Genomic DNA, 15,890 nt, shown 5'->3' with positions numbered 1-15,890 from the left:
GGGCCTGTGGTGCCTCCCACAGAGCTGGAGAGCCAGCCTCGGCCTCTGCGCCACATTGCCTTCCGCTGCTCTCCAGTCCCCCTGCAGTGTGCCTCACTCGCTGTCCTGCTGTGCTCTGTTCAGTCAGTTGCTGCCTGTGGCCCAGAAGTGGCTGCCTTTTGGGTGACGTGAGCCTGTGAGCATCTAGCTAGTGAATCACTCTGGGGTGCCAGTTGCTGGATGATGTTAGATTGCTGCTCTCCTGTCTGTGGCTAGCCCCCACATTCATATCTGCCCACTGGGTTTCAGTGCCTGTCTCCCTTTGCCTTTCAGATCCGGCTGCGCTGCCAGAAGGGGATCCCACCCTCCCTGCGGGGCCGGGCCTGGCAGTACCTCTCGGGGGGCAAGGTCAAGCTGGAACAGAACGCTGGCAGGTTTGATGTAAGCAGCTCTCGTTTTCTCCTCTTCCTGTATGATCTGCAGCTCCCCAGAGGTTAGCGCTGCTGGTGCTGACTGCAAAATGAGCCCAAAGGACGTGCCCATGTGGGATGCTGCTGGTATCTAGGGAGGCCACCCTAACAGGGCTAACTAGATCTATTTTTAGTACTGTTGCCCATAGCAGCCCCAGTTGTGGCCCAGGACTGTGCCAGGTGCTGTACAGACACAGCCCCGAGGGACCCTACCCCAAAGAACTCAATGCGACTAGCCACCCACAAGTGCTCCCCGGCGCTCCCTCTATGCAGTGAAAGTTGCTCGGGAGGTGGGGCTAACTGGCAAACAAGCCCCTCCCCTTCGGAAAAGAGATGGGGGAGGGGGGGTTGGTCTCCCCTCCACCCCTTGCTGGGAACTACTGAAGCAAACCTGAAAGCCAGGGCTCTTCTTCCCCCCACTTCCCCATAATGCCAGCTGCCCTCCTGCTGGGCTGTGCTAATCCCTGGGTATGGATCACTTAACCCTGATCAGCGGGTGATACACATTCCAAGGGGATTAGCACAAGAAACTTGAATGGTGTGAAACAGCGATCAGAGCTGCTCTCAATGAAATCCACACTGCAGCTGTGTCTGCTGCAGGGATTACCTGCTGGGGAGCATTCAGCTGCCAGTCTGTGCTGGGTGACTCTTGCAGTGTGGACAGGTGGGTGCTGCAGTAGAAGATGAGACTGATCCCTCTAGGTCAGGGCTGAGGCCCACATTTGAAGCTGGGGGGCAGGAGGGGGCGCTTGCTGTGTGCTGTGCTTGGGCTGAGGCTAGCTAGGACTTCAGCCTCCGCTCCCTTCACCAGCTCAGAGGAGCAAGTGCTGGGTCTAGGTGTAGTTGTGGCTCCTGTGGCCACCGGCTTTGATAGGACAGGTGAGCTCCAGCCAGCCTTGCGAAGAGGCCTTCTCTCAAGTTTCCTGCTGCTGGTCTCCTCCAGTTCACCAGATTGGTGGCTCTGTTGGGGAAGCCCTGGCCCGTCACTAGAGAGTGGCAGCTGTGATGTGGGTAGTGGAGGCCCGGGGGCTGACGAGTGCAGAGGAGCTCCCAAGTGGAGCAAAGGCAACCTGAGCTGGCTGTCTCAGACTGGCCACGCAGGGCAGTTCTTGTTTATGGCTCACTTGCTTGGAGCTGTTCCCACAGCCCTTGAAGTCACAGCCCTTGACTTGCCAGGGCCTACGTGTGGGACATGGCCTGAAGAAAGAGCTGACACCACAACTGGGAGTGAGAAATGCCAAACCTCACCTCATGGAGTCAGGTTTCTGTAGCTGCCTCTGACTCAGCCTCTGTCACCCACCCGTAGGGGCTGCAGGGGAGGGGCCCGGGTGTCTGAGGTGTAGGGGAGTGAATGTGGATCTGAAAGGTCATCCCATCCCGGGTGTCTGAGGTGTGGGGGAGTGAATGCGGGTCTGAAAGGTCGGCCCATCCCGGGTGTCTGAGGTGTGGGGGAGTGAATGTGGATCTGAAAGGTCGGCCCATCCCGGGTGTCTGAGGTGTGGGGGAGTGAATGCGGGTCTGAAAGGTCGGCCCATCCCGGGTGTCTGAGGTGTGGGGGAGTGAATGCGGGTCTGAAAGGTCGGCCCATCCCGGGTGTCTGAGGTGTGGGGGAGTGAATGCGGGTCTGAAAGGTCGGCCCATCCCGGGTGTCTGAGGTGTGGGGGAGTGAATGCGGATCTGAAAGGTCGGCTCATCCCGGGTGTCTGAGGTGTGGGGGAGTGAATGCGGATCTGAAAGGTCGGCCCATCCCGGGTGTCTGAGGTGTGGGGGAGTGAATGCGGATCTGAAAGGTCGGCCCATCCCGGGTGTCTGAGGTGTGGGGGAGTGAATGCGGATCTGAAAGATCGTCCCATCCCAGCTGATAAGGGCTAGGGGGAATCCCTCGGATTGTGCAGCTGGAATGTATTCTCTCGTGGCTCCCCACACAGGTGCAAGGCAAGGCACTTGGGCACTGGGGTTCTTATCCTCTGACCCTATTTTGGGATGATCTAGGGAGGCGGAAGTTGGAGCTCGTTCAGGCTGTGCTGTGAGCAGCAACTGCAGGGCGCCAGGAGCCTCTCCCTGCTGGAGTTACACTTGAGAAGTTTCAGAACAGGCGGCCACCAAATACTGTGGTATTGCTGGCTGGGGCTGAGACGAGCCATTGACTGTAGGTCCTGGTGCACGCACAGGCTGCCCCAGCTCATACTGCCGCTGGCAGGTTGTAACTGCACTAAGATCAGGGCTGGCAGAATTGTTTGGTTTTGAGCATCTTTTTCAATGTTTATTGATTTTTAAATTTCACAGTTGCAGGGGATTATGGGAGCGTTAGTTATTTAGTGACAGGCACTGAGATTCAGAAAGTTAAATTTTATAAATGGTTAAAATACACATGTCAAGATATACAAAGTAAATACCCTTGATCAGTGCACACCTGTTTGCACTGTTCATTTGTAACAAGCCTCATTCAAAAGTCAAAATCACTGGGTCTGGTCTCTCAGGGTTTTTCTTACTCGCCTAGCTGTAGATTTCATCATCATCCATGGAAATGTTTTTCAGCGGTTTCATCCTGCCAAGCCGAACTATGACCTCACTGAGAGGTGAACATGATGTTTGAGGCCAGTGCGTGGTGAGCTCCCCCAGTATACTGTGGTTACTCATGTGTCCTCCTTCCTAGGAGCTGGATCTCTCGCCAGGGGACCCCAAGTGGCTGGATGTGATTGAGCGGGATCTCCACAGGCAGTTCCCATTCCATGAAATGTTTGTGTCTCGGGGAGGACATGGGTAAGAGTTCCACTCTCTGCCATGTGACTTGGTTGTTTGCAGCATCCATAGGGCCTGGTAGCTGAGGCTCTGGGCTGACCGCAGCTGAGCCAGGCTACCTGCAGATCAGCTCAGTAGAGCCTTGTTTACTCCCTTCTCCAATGTTGCATCTGCCTCTAGCAGCCAGCCCACCCTGGTGCTCAGACCCAGCAGTAGCGGACGTGGGCTGAGAGTTTAGGTGGGCCGGCCTCCCTCTATTGCTCATCACCTATTGCTGGTTGTCTAGCTCCATGTTGGCGCAGTCTTTGTGCAGGTCGCACTATTGCCCCTTGATGGGCCTGGGGAAAGGTCTTGCAGGAGGGACGCGATGGGGCTGGAGGACGTGGACATGTGATCAAACAGCAGAGGGAGGAGGAGCTGGCTATTCACATGAAGCATGGAGTGAAAGGGAGGTGTGTATGTAGCAATGGGAGAGGCCTCTCTGGGTTACCTGGTAACCAGGCATGTCCTGAGCTGTGTCCCTCTGTGCGGATAGCTGCAGGCCTGGGCACGTTGGCCAATAGAGCGTGACTCTGAGTAGCTGGCTGAGTCGTCTCCCAGGTCTCCATCACACCACTGCAAGGCAGATTCTCCCTCTCCCATCTGGAGAGGCGCCTGAGTCAGCATCTCCAGCCAGATCAGCGAGGGCTGGAGGCAGGTTGGTTGTAAGCCCCTTGATGAAACAGGAGTAACCTTGTTGAAGGGCTCCAGATCTGAGAGGGTGACGGGGCTAACAGCCTTGTACGCACCCAGTGAGAACAAGACACCGGAGCTCCTCTGGGAGCGTTGCTGATGAGATCAGAGCCTCAGTCTGGTTATCCGCATTGCAGTAGTGCCTGCATGGCCCTATTGCATATGTGCATACGAGCCCTATCTAAAGAGTTTAACCGTGGTGGGGAAATGCCAGGTGCCGGTGAGGTGACTGCCGTAAGCAGCAGTCCTTGCACTCCAGCTGCCTGGCTGGTGCAGGGCATTGCAGGTGTCAGGGCTTGGGCAGGTTCTGAGAAGAGTGGTGGAGCAGAATCCAGTGCAAAGCCTCATTGGGCTGTGATCTGCTGTGCCTGGAAGGCCCTCCGTGCTGAGGAACCATGCTGAGATGGACTGGAGTCATCTGGCTGGGCGAACTCAGGCTCTCAGCAGCATGGAACTGGTGTCCAACTGAATGAAAAGTGATTTTATACTGAGGTCGGCCTCTACTTTATTTGCTGCTGGGGATGGGGAGGTGTCCCCATGCAGGGCCCCAACCAAACAGTGTTTGCCTCTGGCTCCCGGGGCTCGAGTGGTGAGGTTCTAAGTAGATCTCTGTGTTCCTGGTACAGTGTGACTGCCCACCTATAGGCGCTGGGGCATGGTGCCCTTCCTGGGCGCAAGCGCCTACAGGTGGGAGATCAGACACCACCCCCTGTGCCTCCTGTCCATGTCCCTGCTCCCCGTTGCTCAGTGGGTGCTGTTTCTCTGCAGGCAGCAAGACTTGTTGCGGGTGCTGAAGGCCTACACGCTGCACCGGCCAGAGGAGGGCTACTGCCAGGCCCAGGCTCCCGTCGCAGCAGTGTTGCTCATGCACATGCCCGCCGAGGTACTGACTGCACACCACCTCCCACAAGACCATGAGGGCCAGGGGAGGGCTCTGACACACCCACCCAGCCTCCAGGGACGCAGGCCCAGAGCATGGCCCATCCCCCTGCCCTGTTGGTACCGGTTCCGCCTTGCGCTGGGAAGATCCCAGTTAGCTCCCTGGAGGTGGTCAAGGAGGCTGGGGGTGGAGCAGCTGTGAGGGAGTGAGGAGGGGTCCCTGCTTTCTTTCTGCCCCAGGGATGATCTGCTGCCTGTAGTGATCTCTGATCCCAGGGAGAGCATCTTCTAGCACAGCAGAGCCTGGCCCTCCTTGCATGCTCCCTGGACAGATTGTCCCGAGGGCTGGGTTGGCTGGTGTCTGGTGTAATGGCAGGTAGCGATGCTCCAGCGGGATCTGACCTGTGCTAAGGAGAGGCGATCTCTTGTCCTCTCTGGAGACTCCAGCCCTCCAGCAAGGGGGCTGGGAAGGGCCCGAGGACCTGGCTGTGTTTGGAGACTGCAGGGCTGACACCCCCAAGGAGGAGAGGCAGAGCAAGGGGCCCTGGCAGCAAACCCAAGCGAGTGGGGCCTTCCCTGGGGTGCTGGTTGTGCCTAGAAGTAGGAGTTGCAGGGGAAAGGAGCTCTCGTAATGGGGGGTTACCCTCATTTTCAGCCCAAGGGGTGGAGTAGCCGCCTAGGGGGTTCGCCAGGGACTGCAGGACCCTGTGCCAGTAGGGGATGGGCTGTTGGGTCTCCCCAACTTTTGATTGTGGTGGAGGAGCTGCTGTAGCTGCCTTGTCTGTTCTCAGCGGGTGGAAACCCAAACACGTCTGGCCTCTGCAGACAACCTTGCTTGCATGTGGATTGGCCTGCAGCCAGCCAGCCTGGGGCACCAGCGAGTGGTGGCTATCTCACTGGGTGCTGACTGTAGATCCTCCTCTCCCCAGTAATGTGTGCCAGGGCTGGCTGGTGACTGCTCAGGCTGAGCTAAGGAGACGGCGTGTAGGGCTTGTTCCTTTCTCCACAGAAAGGACCCCCCTGGCCCCAATCCCTCCCGTTTGTTAAGCGGATGGCCTGGCCAGTGCTCAGTTGAACAGGCAGAGAGAGAGCCCCCCCACAGAGGTATCAGAAGTGCCGTGTGCTCCGCGCCCTGGAGGGTATGGAGTCAGCCTAGGGGAACCCTAAAGCAGGCATCCCACAGGCATTGGTTCTGGCTTATGCTCTGCCGCGTCTCCCCACTCCTGAGAATGACAGGGGCTTTGTCTGCCTTCCGGGGGATGGGGCTTCCCTGCACCAGAGACATCATCATTCCTCCCCCTGCTCTGGGTTATGGCAGTGTGGCATAATGGCTCATGTGCTGGCCTGGGACTCAGACCTGGGTTCTGTGCCCAGCTCTGCTGCTGGGTGACCTTGGGCAAGACCTTTCCCCTCTGTAGAATGGGGATAGTGAGCCTGACCTCCGTGAGGTGCTGGGGTTCGGCTGGTAACAACCGCTAGTGGAGAGCTGGGATTAATAAACTCCTCCTGGAGCGCGGCCACGTGTGTGTCTGGGCTGCACAGCATGGGGCACAGCCTTGAACTTCCTGGGGCTCTGTCCCCTGAGCCCTTCTCATCTCAGACAGGTCCCCGCCACGTCACTGACCAGCCTGGTGTGCTCAACCCGGGCTCCCACTGATGGGTAGGAGCTGGGTGCCCAGCCCTCTGCAAACCGGGAATGAGGTGCCTCTGGGCAGGCCTGGCAGAGGGATGGTGAGGGCCCGGGGGCAGCTTGCTGCATGGCCGCAGGGAAGGGGGCAGGCTGGCCCTGCTTTGAGGCACAGCAGTACAGCTACACAGAAGCAGGGTGCCCCTAGGGCTGTTTCCCCTTGCTGGGCCCCATGGCTTGGGATGAGCAGCGCTGGCAAGCGGGGGGCCTGGGGCTGCACTGACAGCAGAGAGTGCAGGGAGGGCATCTCCAGCAGGGCTGCAGCGCGCGCCGCCCTGTGCTGCACTGACGGCCCGTTCCCTCCTGCAGCAAGCCTTCTGGTGCCTGGTGCAGATCTGCGAGAAGTACCTCCCCGGCTACTACAGCGAGAAGCTGGTGAGTGAGTGAGGGTGGGTGGGAGGGAGAGGTCCCTCTGAGCCTGCTCCCCAGAAAGCAGCTGGTAGCTGCCTGGGTCAGTAGGAGGAGGACAGTTGGCTTCCTCTGCCTGCGATAGTCACCAGGGGCTGCAGGTGGACACGGTCTACCAGAGCAGAGCCCGGAGAGAGTCGAGTGCGGAGGCTCTGTAGCAAAGGGCCTGTTGGGCCACCTGCTCCAGAGGGAGGGTGGCCGCAGGGTTAGGCCCTGGGCTGGCAGACGGGTGTTCAGTCCCCAGCTCTGCGGGACTGTTGCTGGGCCTCGGTTCTTCCCTGTACCCTGGGGATGCTGCTTCCTTGGCCCTGCCTTGCCAGGCTGTGTGCAGAGGCTGTTCTGCACAGGTGCCTCAGGTGGTGCTGAGCTGCGTGTCGGGTTAGTCCAGAAAGGGCCTGTCCTGGATGGATCAGAGAGGCAGGTGGATGCTTCAGCCTCCAAAACCAGCTCTGTGGCTAGGCCGGGAGCAGCTGCTCCATGGCCAGCACGGGGGTGTCTAGAGCACCCATGGAGAGCTGCTTTGGGTTTTTCCATGGCCTGTCAGAAGCCTGTGGCTTAGAATGTCCAGCCTGGGGCAGTGATTGCACATTGGGGAGGTGGCTCGTGGGGGTGGGGGAGCCAGGTCCCGTGTGCTCGCAGTAGCTGATCTATGTGTGTAGCTGCAGCAGAGCGTGAATCCCATTCTCACATACTGAGATTTTGTCTGACACAGCAGAAGGCTCTGTTCACAGGCTCCCATTTCTCCCCCTCCCCAAACAGAAGTCCTGCCAGTCCCCTCCCACCACACGTGGCCCTGGCTACCTCACTTAGACTGCATTGCTACCGTGGGCAGGGCCACGGGCTTGCACCAGAGCCTCTTAGCAAGGACTGGCTTGTCTGCTGGAGTCCAAACCCCTTCTATCCTCCCCCTTCCCATTCTGCAGTATCTGCTCCCGCTAGAAGGGCAGCGTGTTCCCCATATGCATCAGGAGTGGGTCACTCCAAGGAGAGGGAGGGGAGTTGCAGGGGGACTGGGGTTTCCCAGTGTGTTTCTGCACTGGTGGGACACGCCTCTGGCTGGGCAGCCCTGGAGACCGAGCTCCAGCAGCCATGTAGAGTGGACTAGGAAGGATGGCCATGGACTGGGACTCTGTAGCTCTGGGTCCAATTTCTGGCTCTACTGGATGCCCGCTGACCATAGCAAGTTGCTCACCCCCCCGCCTCTGTTCCCTCCTGTACAATGTGGGTGATGCTGACCCAGCTGCGGGGTGCATGTGAACCTGGGCCAGTGGTTCTCCAACGTTGTCTTGGCAGCCCCTTTCACACAGCAAGCCTCTGAGTGCGTCCACCTCCCTTCTAAATTAAAAATGCATTTTTATATTTAACACTAGTTTACATGCTAAACTTATAAACTTCTTGTTTAAACTTAATTTACCTTTTCTCACCACTTTTAAATTAAAACTAAAATACATTTTTATTGAATAGTTATAAGCACAAATTATTTTTTTTAACTAGTTACTGTGTTAATGCTGGAGGGATGCAAAGAAACTTAATATCACTTTCCCCAGCAGACTTAGTGCCCCATTGCCACCCTTACTTCTGTGCTGCTGCTGGTGGCATGCTGCCTTCACAGCTGTTCGCATCTTCCTCTTGGCACTTGGGGTCAGCCCCAAATACCCAGCCTCTGGCTCAGCAGCCTGTCAGGATCCCAGCTGGAGAGGGTGAGAAATGCAAAGCCCAGTAACTTGGAGCATGGTAGCACCACCGTAGCCAGCTGCGAGCTGGTGCACTTGGCCCTGCCTCTCCCGTTGGGTTGTCGCTGGCGGATGGCAGCTGTTTGGCTGTGTCTTGGTGACCATGTGTGTGTGGATGGCAGGTGGGCACTGTTTGGAAGGGATGGCCCATCCCTGGTGCGCCCCAGCAGCACCTCTCCCCTCCCATAATCTGCCGCTCTCCCTGCAGGAGGCCATCCAGCTGGATGGGGAGATCCTCTTCTCACTGCTGCACCGGTTCGCACCCCTGGCTTACAAGCACTTGAGCAAGCAGAAGATCGACCCCATCCTGTACATGACGGAGTGGTTCATGTGTGCCTTCTCCAGGACCCTGCCATGGAGCTCCGTGCTGCGTGTCTGGGACATGTTCTTCTGTGAAGGTAGCGCACGGGGCCCCCGGGTTGCTCTGTGCTCCTGGGGTGGAGCCTTCCAGACTGGGACCTAGCTTGGGGGCATCTGGGGGACTTGCCAGCCTGGCCCCCAGTTCAGCTGTCTGCACTGAAGAGAGCCATGCTCTCATGGCCCCGACGTAGCATTCTAACCCATTGGGCCTGGTTCTGTTCCTGCCTCTGCCACTGGCTGCCTCTCCGCCTCAGTTTCTCCGTCTGTAACCAAATACTCAGAGATCTTTGGCTCCAGAAGTGGAAATGATGAAACCAACACACCTGCTCAGCTGGCCTGTGCTGGCAGGTGACAATGCAGTGGGAGCTGCTTTCTGGCAGGTTCAGCTGGGCCACAGCTGCTCTTTGGTCTCACTCCTGGAAGGACCGGAGCCTCTGTCCAGGAACAAACTGGATTGGCTGTTTAACGTGGGGATACAGAACACTAGTGCTGGGCATTGCCCATGCTGGACAGGGCCGGAGGAGGAGCAGGATCCCACGTACTCCATCCACCAGCATCCCAGGCCCTTCCTGTCCCCATGACACTGAGGATCTTTGTTCCAAAAGGCTGGGCTCTCGCCTTCCCCCGTCACCCTGAGCGCTGGGGAGCAGAGAGTTCCCTCCTCAGGGTCCCTGGAGTTGGTACTGTGGCCTGGCTGAGCTGCCTTGTGAACTCATCCCTGCCGGGGCTGGCTCATCGCTGTGTCTGCTCTCTGTCAGGGCTGCATGGGAGCTCTGGTTTGTTCTGGCCGCATCCTCCAGCTCTGGTGCTCACGGGCAGCTGTGGAGAGCCGTCTCTCTGGAAGCAGTGACCCCAAGTCTGGCCGCTGGGTAGGAGATGCAGGGCCCCTCATCCTCAAAGGGCTCCCCAGGGAGGCAGAGGTGAACATTCACCATGGCCAAGGTCTGACTGGGCCCAACGTGATGCATGTCCAGACTTGCTCCACTCCCTCCTGCCCCTGCTGCCAGCCTGGCTCCCTGCACCAGGTTCACTGTGCTCTCCACACTGCCCCCTCTTCACTTGGAGCTGAAGCTTGAGAATGACGTAGGCGGCCACAAGTCTGTCTCCCTCCCTCTGCTGAGGGCTCTAGCTGCGCACCCCCCTCCAGAGAGGGCTCTGAATATGCCCTTTGTCTTCACGCTGCTGCTGCTAAGCCGTGCCCTTGGGCTAAGCTTGGGGGGCCCTGACCCTCCTTCGGGGAGACATCAGTGGAGAGACCCCTGTTAGGACAGGAGGGTGATGCCTGTGGGGAGAGCGAGGCGTTCACGCCTGAGCTGAGTCAATGATCAGTGCCCTCCTGTGGAACACAGGCCCTAGAACTCCCCCGAAATAACGCCTGTTCGAACTAGAGCAGATTCCATAGCTCCACGTCCAGTCTGGCTGACAAACATCGCCTGCGATGGTGCATCTGCCCCAGCCCTGGATGAGTCGTGCTGGTTTATTATCCTCTCTGTGTACCTAAAAAACCTGCCAGGGCTGCCCCTGTTCGAGGGCATTGGCACTGCAGGAGGGTTCTCCGTCTGTCAGAGCCCAGGAAAACAACCAGCTCTGAGCACCTGCTGGTGCTTTCTGCCTCCGAGTGATAATTACTGGGCAGAGGTGCTGCAGCTTCCCTGCTCGTTTGTGGACGGGGTGTGCAGCAGGACTGGATTGTGGCCTACGGCTGGTAGGGAGGTGTGGGGGGGCCATGCTGTGGCTGGGTATAGCTTGGCATGGATGGATCTGAAAGGCAGTCCCCAGCACAGAGGCTGTGTCTGAGCTGTGTGAGAAGTAGAAGATGGGGTCAGTCTGAGCTGTGGTTACCCAACCCTGAGCCTGCCATGAGGGTTACCAGGGCACGATTTGGCCTTGCTCCCCAGGCAGGCTGTGTCCTGGCCATGTGTTTCAGTAGGGGTTGGGTGTGTGTTGGGGAGGCAGTATGGTGCAGTGGATAGAGCACTGGATTGCAAGGAGTGAGGTCGTTTCTGCTCCTGCCTTGCTGTGACCTTGGGCTCTTCAGTTCCCCTGGATCCTCTTCCTGCCTCGCCTGTTCAGATCATCACTTCTCCAGGGCAGGGATTGTCTCTGGCTGTGTCTCATGTCCAGCGCCATGGGGCCTTGATCTCAGCTGGGGTCTCTGTACAGGCTGGCTTCAGACTGCCCAAAGGAGCTACCGGGGGGAGAGCGCTGGCAGGTGTAGAGGAGGCAGCCAAGGAGCCAGCTCTCTGACAAACAGTATTTCAAAGCACACCACTAGGTTGCTACTTCAAGCTGGAGCTAAATTTGGGGGCAGCTCCCGTGTAATCTCAGCTGGGCCCTGGGGGTGCTTGTCTCTTGCACCTCTGCAGATCAAGATTCTGAGAAGAGATGATTTTCCTGGCAGCAGTGCCTGGGAAGATGCATTGGGCACTGGGCTCCAGGCTGCCAGGCGATCTGGTTGATACTTGGGCTAATGTAGCACAGGACAGGGGAGCCATTGGAAGAAGGGTGCTGCCCTGCAGCCTGCTCTTGGGGGATTGTGTCCATGAAGCAGTTGCTGGTAATTCCTTGTTTCCAGCTGGGACCAGGCTGGTGTCAGGTCACTAGCAAGACATTGGTTTGGGACTCAGGGCCCACACGTCACTCCTATGGCAAATGGGGCAGTGGGCCGGGTAAATTTTAGGTTTGGGAGTTGGTGGGAGAGAGGAGGGGAGCAATCATTGAATCTTCCCCTCCTATCTAAGCCTTTGTGTCTCTGGCTCTGAGAAACCTCCTGCCAGCCATAAACCCCAGACTGCCCATTGGCGAGCATGGGGGCAGCTCAGAGGGTCACTGCCCTAAACTGTCACTGTTGTACTCACTGTCCCCTTCAGAGTGTCCTGTCCCAGCATGCCATGCTGCAGCCTGTGGAGGCTATTGGAGGCTGACGGCAGCTGGCCGAGCGCTGGGGCTGTGCGGGTGCTAACCAGCAGGCGGCTCTGCTCTTCCAGGGGTGAAGATCCTGTTCCGGGTCGGCCTGGTGCTGCTGAAACACACGCTCGGCTCCTCCGAGAAGCTCAAGTCCTGCCAGGGGCAATACGAGACCATGGAGAGGCTGAGGGCGCTGAACCCCAAGATCATGCAAGAGGCCTTCCTGGTGCAGGAGGTGAGGAGATGGGTGTTGGGGTGGAGGTGGGGTCCCAGGCTGCCCTGGCACATGCATGTCCACAGTTGGCAGCTCACCAGCCCTCTCCCCCTCACAGCGGTAACTGGATGGGAACCAGCTGCAGTCAGCATAGCCTGAGCTTTTCATCCAGTGATCAAAGCCCGGCACCGCCTGCCTGGCGTTCGGCACTCGTGTTCCCTCAAATGGAAGTGGGCTGGGGTGTAGAGAGGGCTTTAGGGATTGATGCGGGGCTGGGGTGTCTCACTCCCAGTGCACCTTGTTGCTGCTCTCCCCTCTGTCTGTTGCTCCAGCAGGCAAGGGAGCTCCCTAATGGGGGCAAACATCCCACATCCTTCCCTGGCAGATGGGCAGCTCCTGGCTTGGGGGATCTACCAGTTCCTGGGGACAGTGACTATGCTGCTGCCCCAGGCTGCTCTGCAGCATTTCCCAGGTGGGGCCGTAAATAGCTGAACGCTCCCTGGGGTGGGCACTTGGCTCAGATCCCCCAGCCCCAGGAAAGTAGCTTTGGGGGTGAGATCATCTTCCTGCAGAGCCCCTTCTGGAGGGTCCCTGGGCTGGAGGCAGGTGCTGCTCGGTATGGGAGAGCCCTGGTTGCGGGAGGGGCCCTGGGCTCTGCTGTGAAGAGCTTTCAGGAACCCCAGACTTAGAAGCAAGTTCAAATCCAACGGCTCCCCCTGGCCCCCGGGCACTGAGTGAGGCAGCTGTGTTCAGTGCAGTGCTGCCCTCTGCTGGTGAAGGCCTGGCTAACAAGCAGGTCCTCTATCAGGGTACTGCAGGCCTTCCAGGGAAACCATGAACTATGTGGATGCTGGTCCAGGAGCAGCAGAAGGTCTCTAACAATGTGGGGGGGGGAGGGGGGACCAGTGCCCAAACTGTGCCCCTGCCCTCGTGCTGCCCTACTCCCCGTCACTTGCCATTATGGCCAGTAAAATGTGGGAGGCCCATGGCCTCCTGAGCTCTCCCCCGCCCCCATTCCAGTGGCCTTATGCTGGTCCCTTAAGGGAAACCCCACAACTAATAGGGAGGAGACAAGAGGGCCCAAGAGAGGTCACATGTTCTTAGGCTAATGTACTGATCGCCTGTTCGATCACAGCAACCAAGTCTCTTGAACTGCACAGCGTGGGTCGCTGACAGTCCAGCTGGAAGGTCTGAGTTTCTGTTGGGTTTCCCATGGGGCTGTGATTGCTCCCTCGGGAGACAGCTGTGCTGGCAGCTCCCAGTTCTGGCCTGACCTGCTGGTTGGCCGGGCAGGGGCTTGACGAGCGTGTGCTGTCCCCACAGATCATAGAGCTGCCGGTGACAGAGCGGCACATTGAGCGGGAGCACTTGATCCAGCTGAAAAAGTGGAAGGAGAGCCACGGGGAGCTGCAGTGCAGGTCTCCCCCACGCCTGCACGGCGCCAAAGCCATCAGCGACTCGGAGCCACATTCCCGCAAGGCGCTGGACCCTTCGCCCTCCATCCTCCTGCCCCCCGGCCAGGTGCTCCCACTCAAGGGCCGCAAGAACAAGGAGAAGAAACGAGACCAAGGAAAAGTCAGGCCGGCCAATGGCCCCATCCCTGAGGAAAACGGAGCCCAGGCCTTCGTTGAGCCTGGGGCATCCCCGCATCACCAGTCCAAGGACAGCCTGAGCTCCTGCGAGAGCGAGGACACCTACTTGTAATGGAGTCACAGCACGTTCTGGCTCCACGGTGGCAGAGCACCCAGGGCTGCCACCCCTGCGCCTGAGAGGCCAACTAGTTGGGCCTAGACTCAGGATTGATTCCCTGCTGCAGCCAAAGTGGGGAGAGGGCCTCTCTCTCCTGCTACTCTGAGTGCCAGGGGGAGGAGCCTTATCTGTGGGAGTTAAGGTTTTATTTTGTTTGGCTGCAGCTGATTTGCAGAGCAGAGACCAGGGGAGCCGAGCTGTGCCTGGGGGGACCATTCAGACCCGTTGGCAAAGGGCTGTGATCGTGCGTCTGCCCGAGGTCTGAATGAGTCTCTTCTTTCCATTGGGAGGCTCAAAGCCCCATTCCCAGGAAAGGCCTGGGGCCTGGCTGGCTGTTCTAGCAGGGGCTGGCTGATGTTTGAAATAAGCTGATGAACCGACCTGAGGCAGAGCAGGGGGCAGAATCGATGATCTCCCAGCCCAGGTGGCTTCTTTCCATGTTGAACTTCCCTCTGAGGATCCCAGCTGCTGTCTTGGCTGGGCCAATCCTCTGTCGCTGAGTGGGTTGGAGCAGTGTGTACTCAGCAGTCGTGGAGGAGCATCTTAGGCTCAGCTGCTACACATGCTTGGCCTGAGTTGTGGAGGAAGAGTTGAGCTGTTCTCTCTTGCCCCAGCCAGTGCTGCAGGAGTGTCTCTGTATTGCCCAATGGGGGTGGCTCTCTTGGCCAGAACGCGGCAGATTCCAAACTGACGCTGTATTGGGCAGGGGGTGAAGGAGGAAATGACCTGACTTTCCCACCCCACCCTGCTCCTCCATTTCTACAGGGGGGGTGTAGTAAGCTGCACCTGAGCATTTATTTTGGACTTTCTGTACTGCAGCGAGCCTATTTATTTGTCTGTGTAGCATAACTGTGTCAATATATAGGGAAAGGTCAGATCTGCCCCAGTGGGCTCCTGCAGATTCTGGGCTGGGGACAAAGTCTGCATGAGGCAGGGCTGGCCCTGGCTGCTCAGGACCTGGGTGAAAGCGCTGCTTGCAGGGGACTGAGTTGAGCCTGCTGCTTTGGGTTTGCAGGGGCAGCCCTTCCTGGGGCTGTTTGCCAAGGTAAATGAGGCCTCCTGGAGCACGCGTTGTCTGATTAAAGCTGGTGCTAGGCCTGCCCTGAATGCTGGGAGAACAGGTATATTCTGGGATTAATCCAGATGTGGATTAATGTGCACCTCCTAAATGGGGGTGCAGCCTGCAGATCCCAGACTGCACTGCTCCCTCGATCTACGAAGTCTCTGGCATATTGCATTAGTCACTGCAGGTTGTGCTGCTCACCAAAGAGGGCAGTGTTAGCTGATTCTGGGGCAGCCTCGGGTGGATTGAAGTTGGGGAACCCCAGATATTGATGGCAAAGGTGAAAGGGAAGGAGGGTCTGTTTTCCAGCTTGCATCACAGTCCTGGGGCAAGTTAGGAATCCTTCCCTCTTCTTCTGGGCACCTCTTCACTCAGTCTTACCCTCTCTGCAGACTGCCCCCTGTGAGTGGAAGGGATCTGACTGGAGGGACTTCTCCTTGCTCATCCCAACTATGCTGGGCAACGTGCCCATGTGGGTGAGACTGTGTTAAATAAATCAGTGAATTAAGCTGCAATGTTTTTGTACAGAGAATCAATAAAGCAGATTGTGTAAAGAAGGCGTGTGCTGCTGGGAGTGGGGTTCTCTGCCTCCCTCGAGTGAGGAGCCTGGGGTGCAGTCCATCCCCTACCTTGGGATCCAGGGGCATTAATTCACCTGGCACAGCGACTGCTTTCACTTCAGCTTTGTCAGAGCTCAAACAACTGGCCACAACGTCTCTGCATAAAGCCCTTCCTTAAGCCCCAGCAGGAAGAGCTTGTTGCAAGTCTTGGATACTTACACACTAGTTAATTGTTGCACCAGGGGGTGTCGGAGCCCAGCAGGGACATGGGCCTAGCCAGGACTCCCCAGCAATTCCATGGCTGCTCCATGTTTGGACCTCACATTTCAAATGCTCCAGAGGTCCCTTGTCCCCATGATCTTCCATTTATTATAATCTCATGTCCCACTTGATTGTGGCTGCCTCTG

General features: G+C 57.9%; 1 protein-coding gene across 2 annotated transcripts in view; it reads left to right on the top strand.

Annotated features, from left to right (window-relative positions):
* The window catches only part of TBC1D10A (TBC1 domain family member 10A), a 36,156-nt gene extending 20,669 nt beyond the window's left edge, over positions 1–15,487 (top strand). For both annotated transcript variants that reach the window (XM_030583120.1, XM_030583122.1), the window contains 7 exons: positions 313–420; positions 3,106–3,212; positions 4,692–4,806; positions 6,799–6,864; positions 8,839–9,028; positions 11,978–12,132; positions 13,435–15,487. In XM_030583120.1, coding sequence (XP_030438980.1) covers positions 313–420; positions 3,106–3,212; positions 4,692–4,806; positions 6,799–6,864; positions 8,839–9,028; positions 11,978–12,132; positions 13,435–13,815 — 1,122 coding nt within the window. In that variant the 3' untranslated portion in view covers positions 13,816–15,487. The remainder of the gene's footprint in view (positions 1–312; positions 421–3,105; positions 3,213–4,691; positions 4,807–6,798; positions 6,865–8,838; positions 9,029–11,977; positions 12,133–13,434) is intronic.
* The last annotated feature ends 403 nt before the right edge of the window (positions 15,488–15,890 follow it).

The sequence above is a fragment of the Gopherus evgoodei genome, chromosome 13 (genome assembly GCF_007399415.2).
Source record: "Gopherus evgoodei ecotype Sinaloan lineage chromosome 13, rGopEvg1_v1.p, whole genome shotgun sequence".
Classification (NCBI taxonomy): Eukaryota; Metazoa; Chordata; order Testudines; family Testudinidae; genus Gopherus; species Gopherus evgoodei.
Note: the sequence above shows the minus strand (reverse complement) of the source record. Positions and strands in the feature narration are given on the sequence as shown.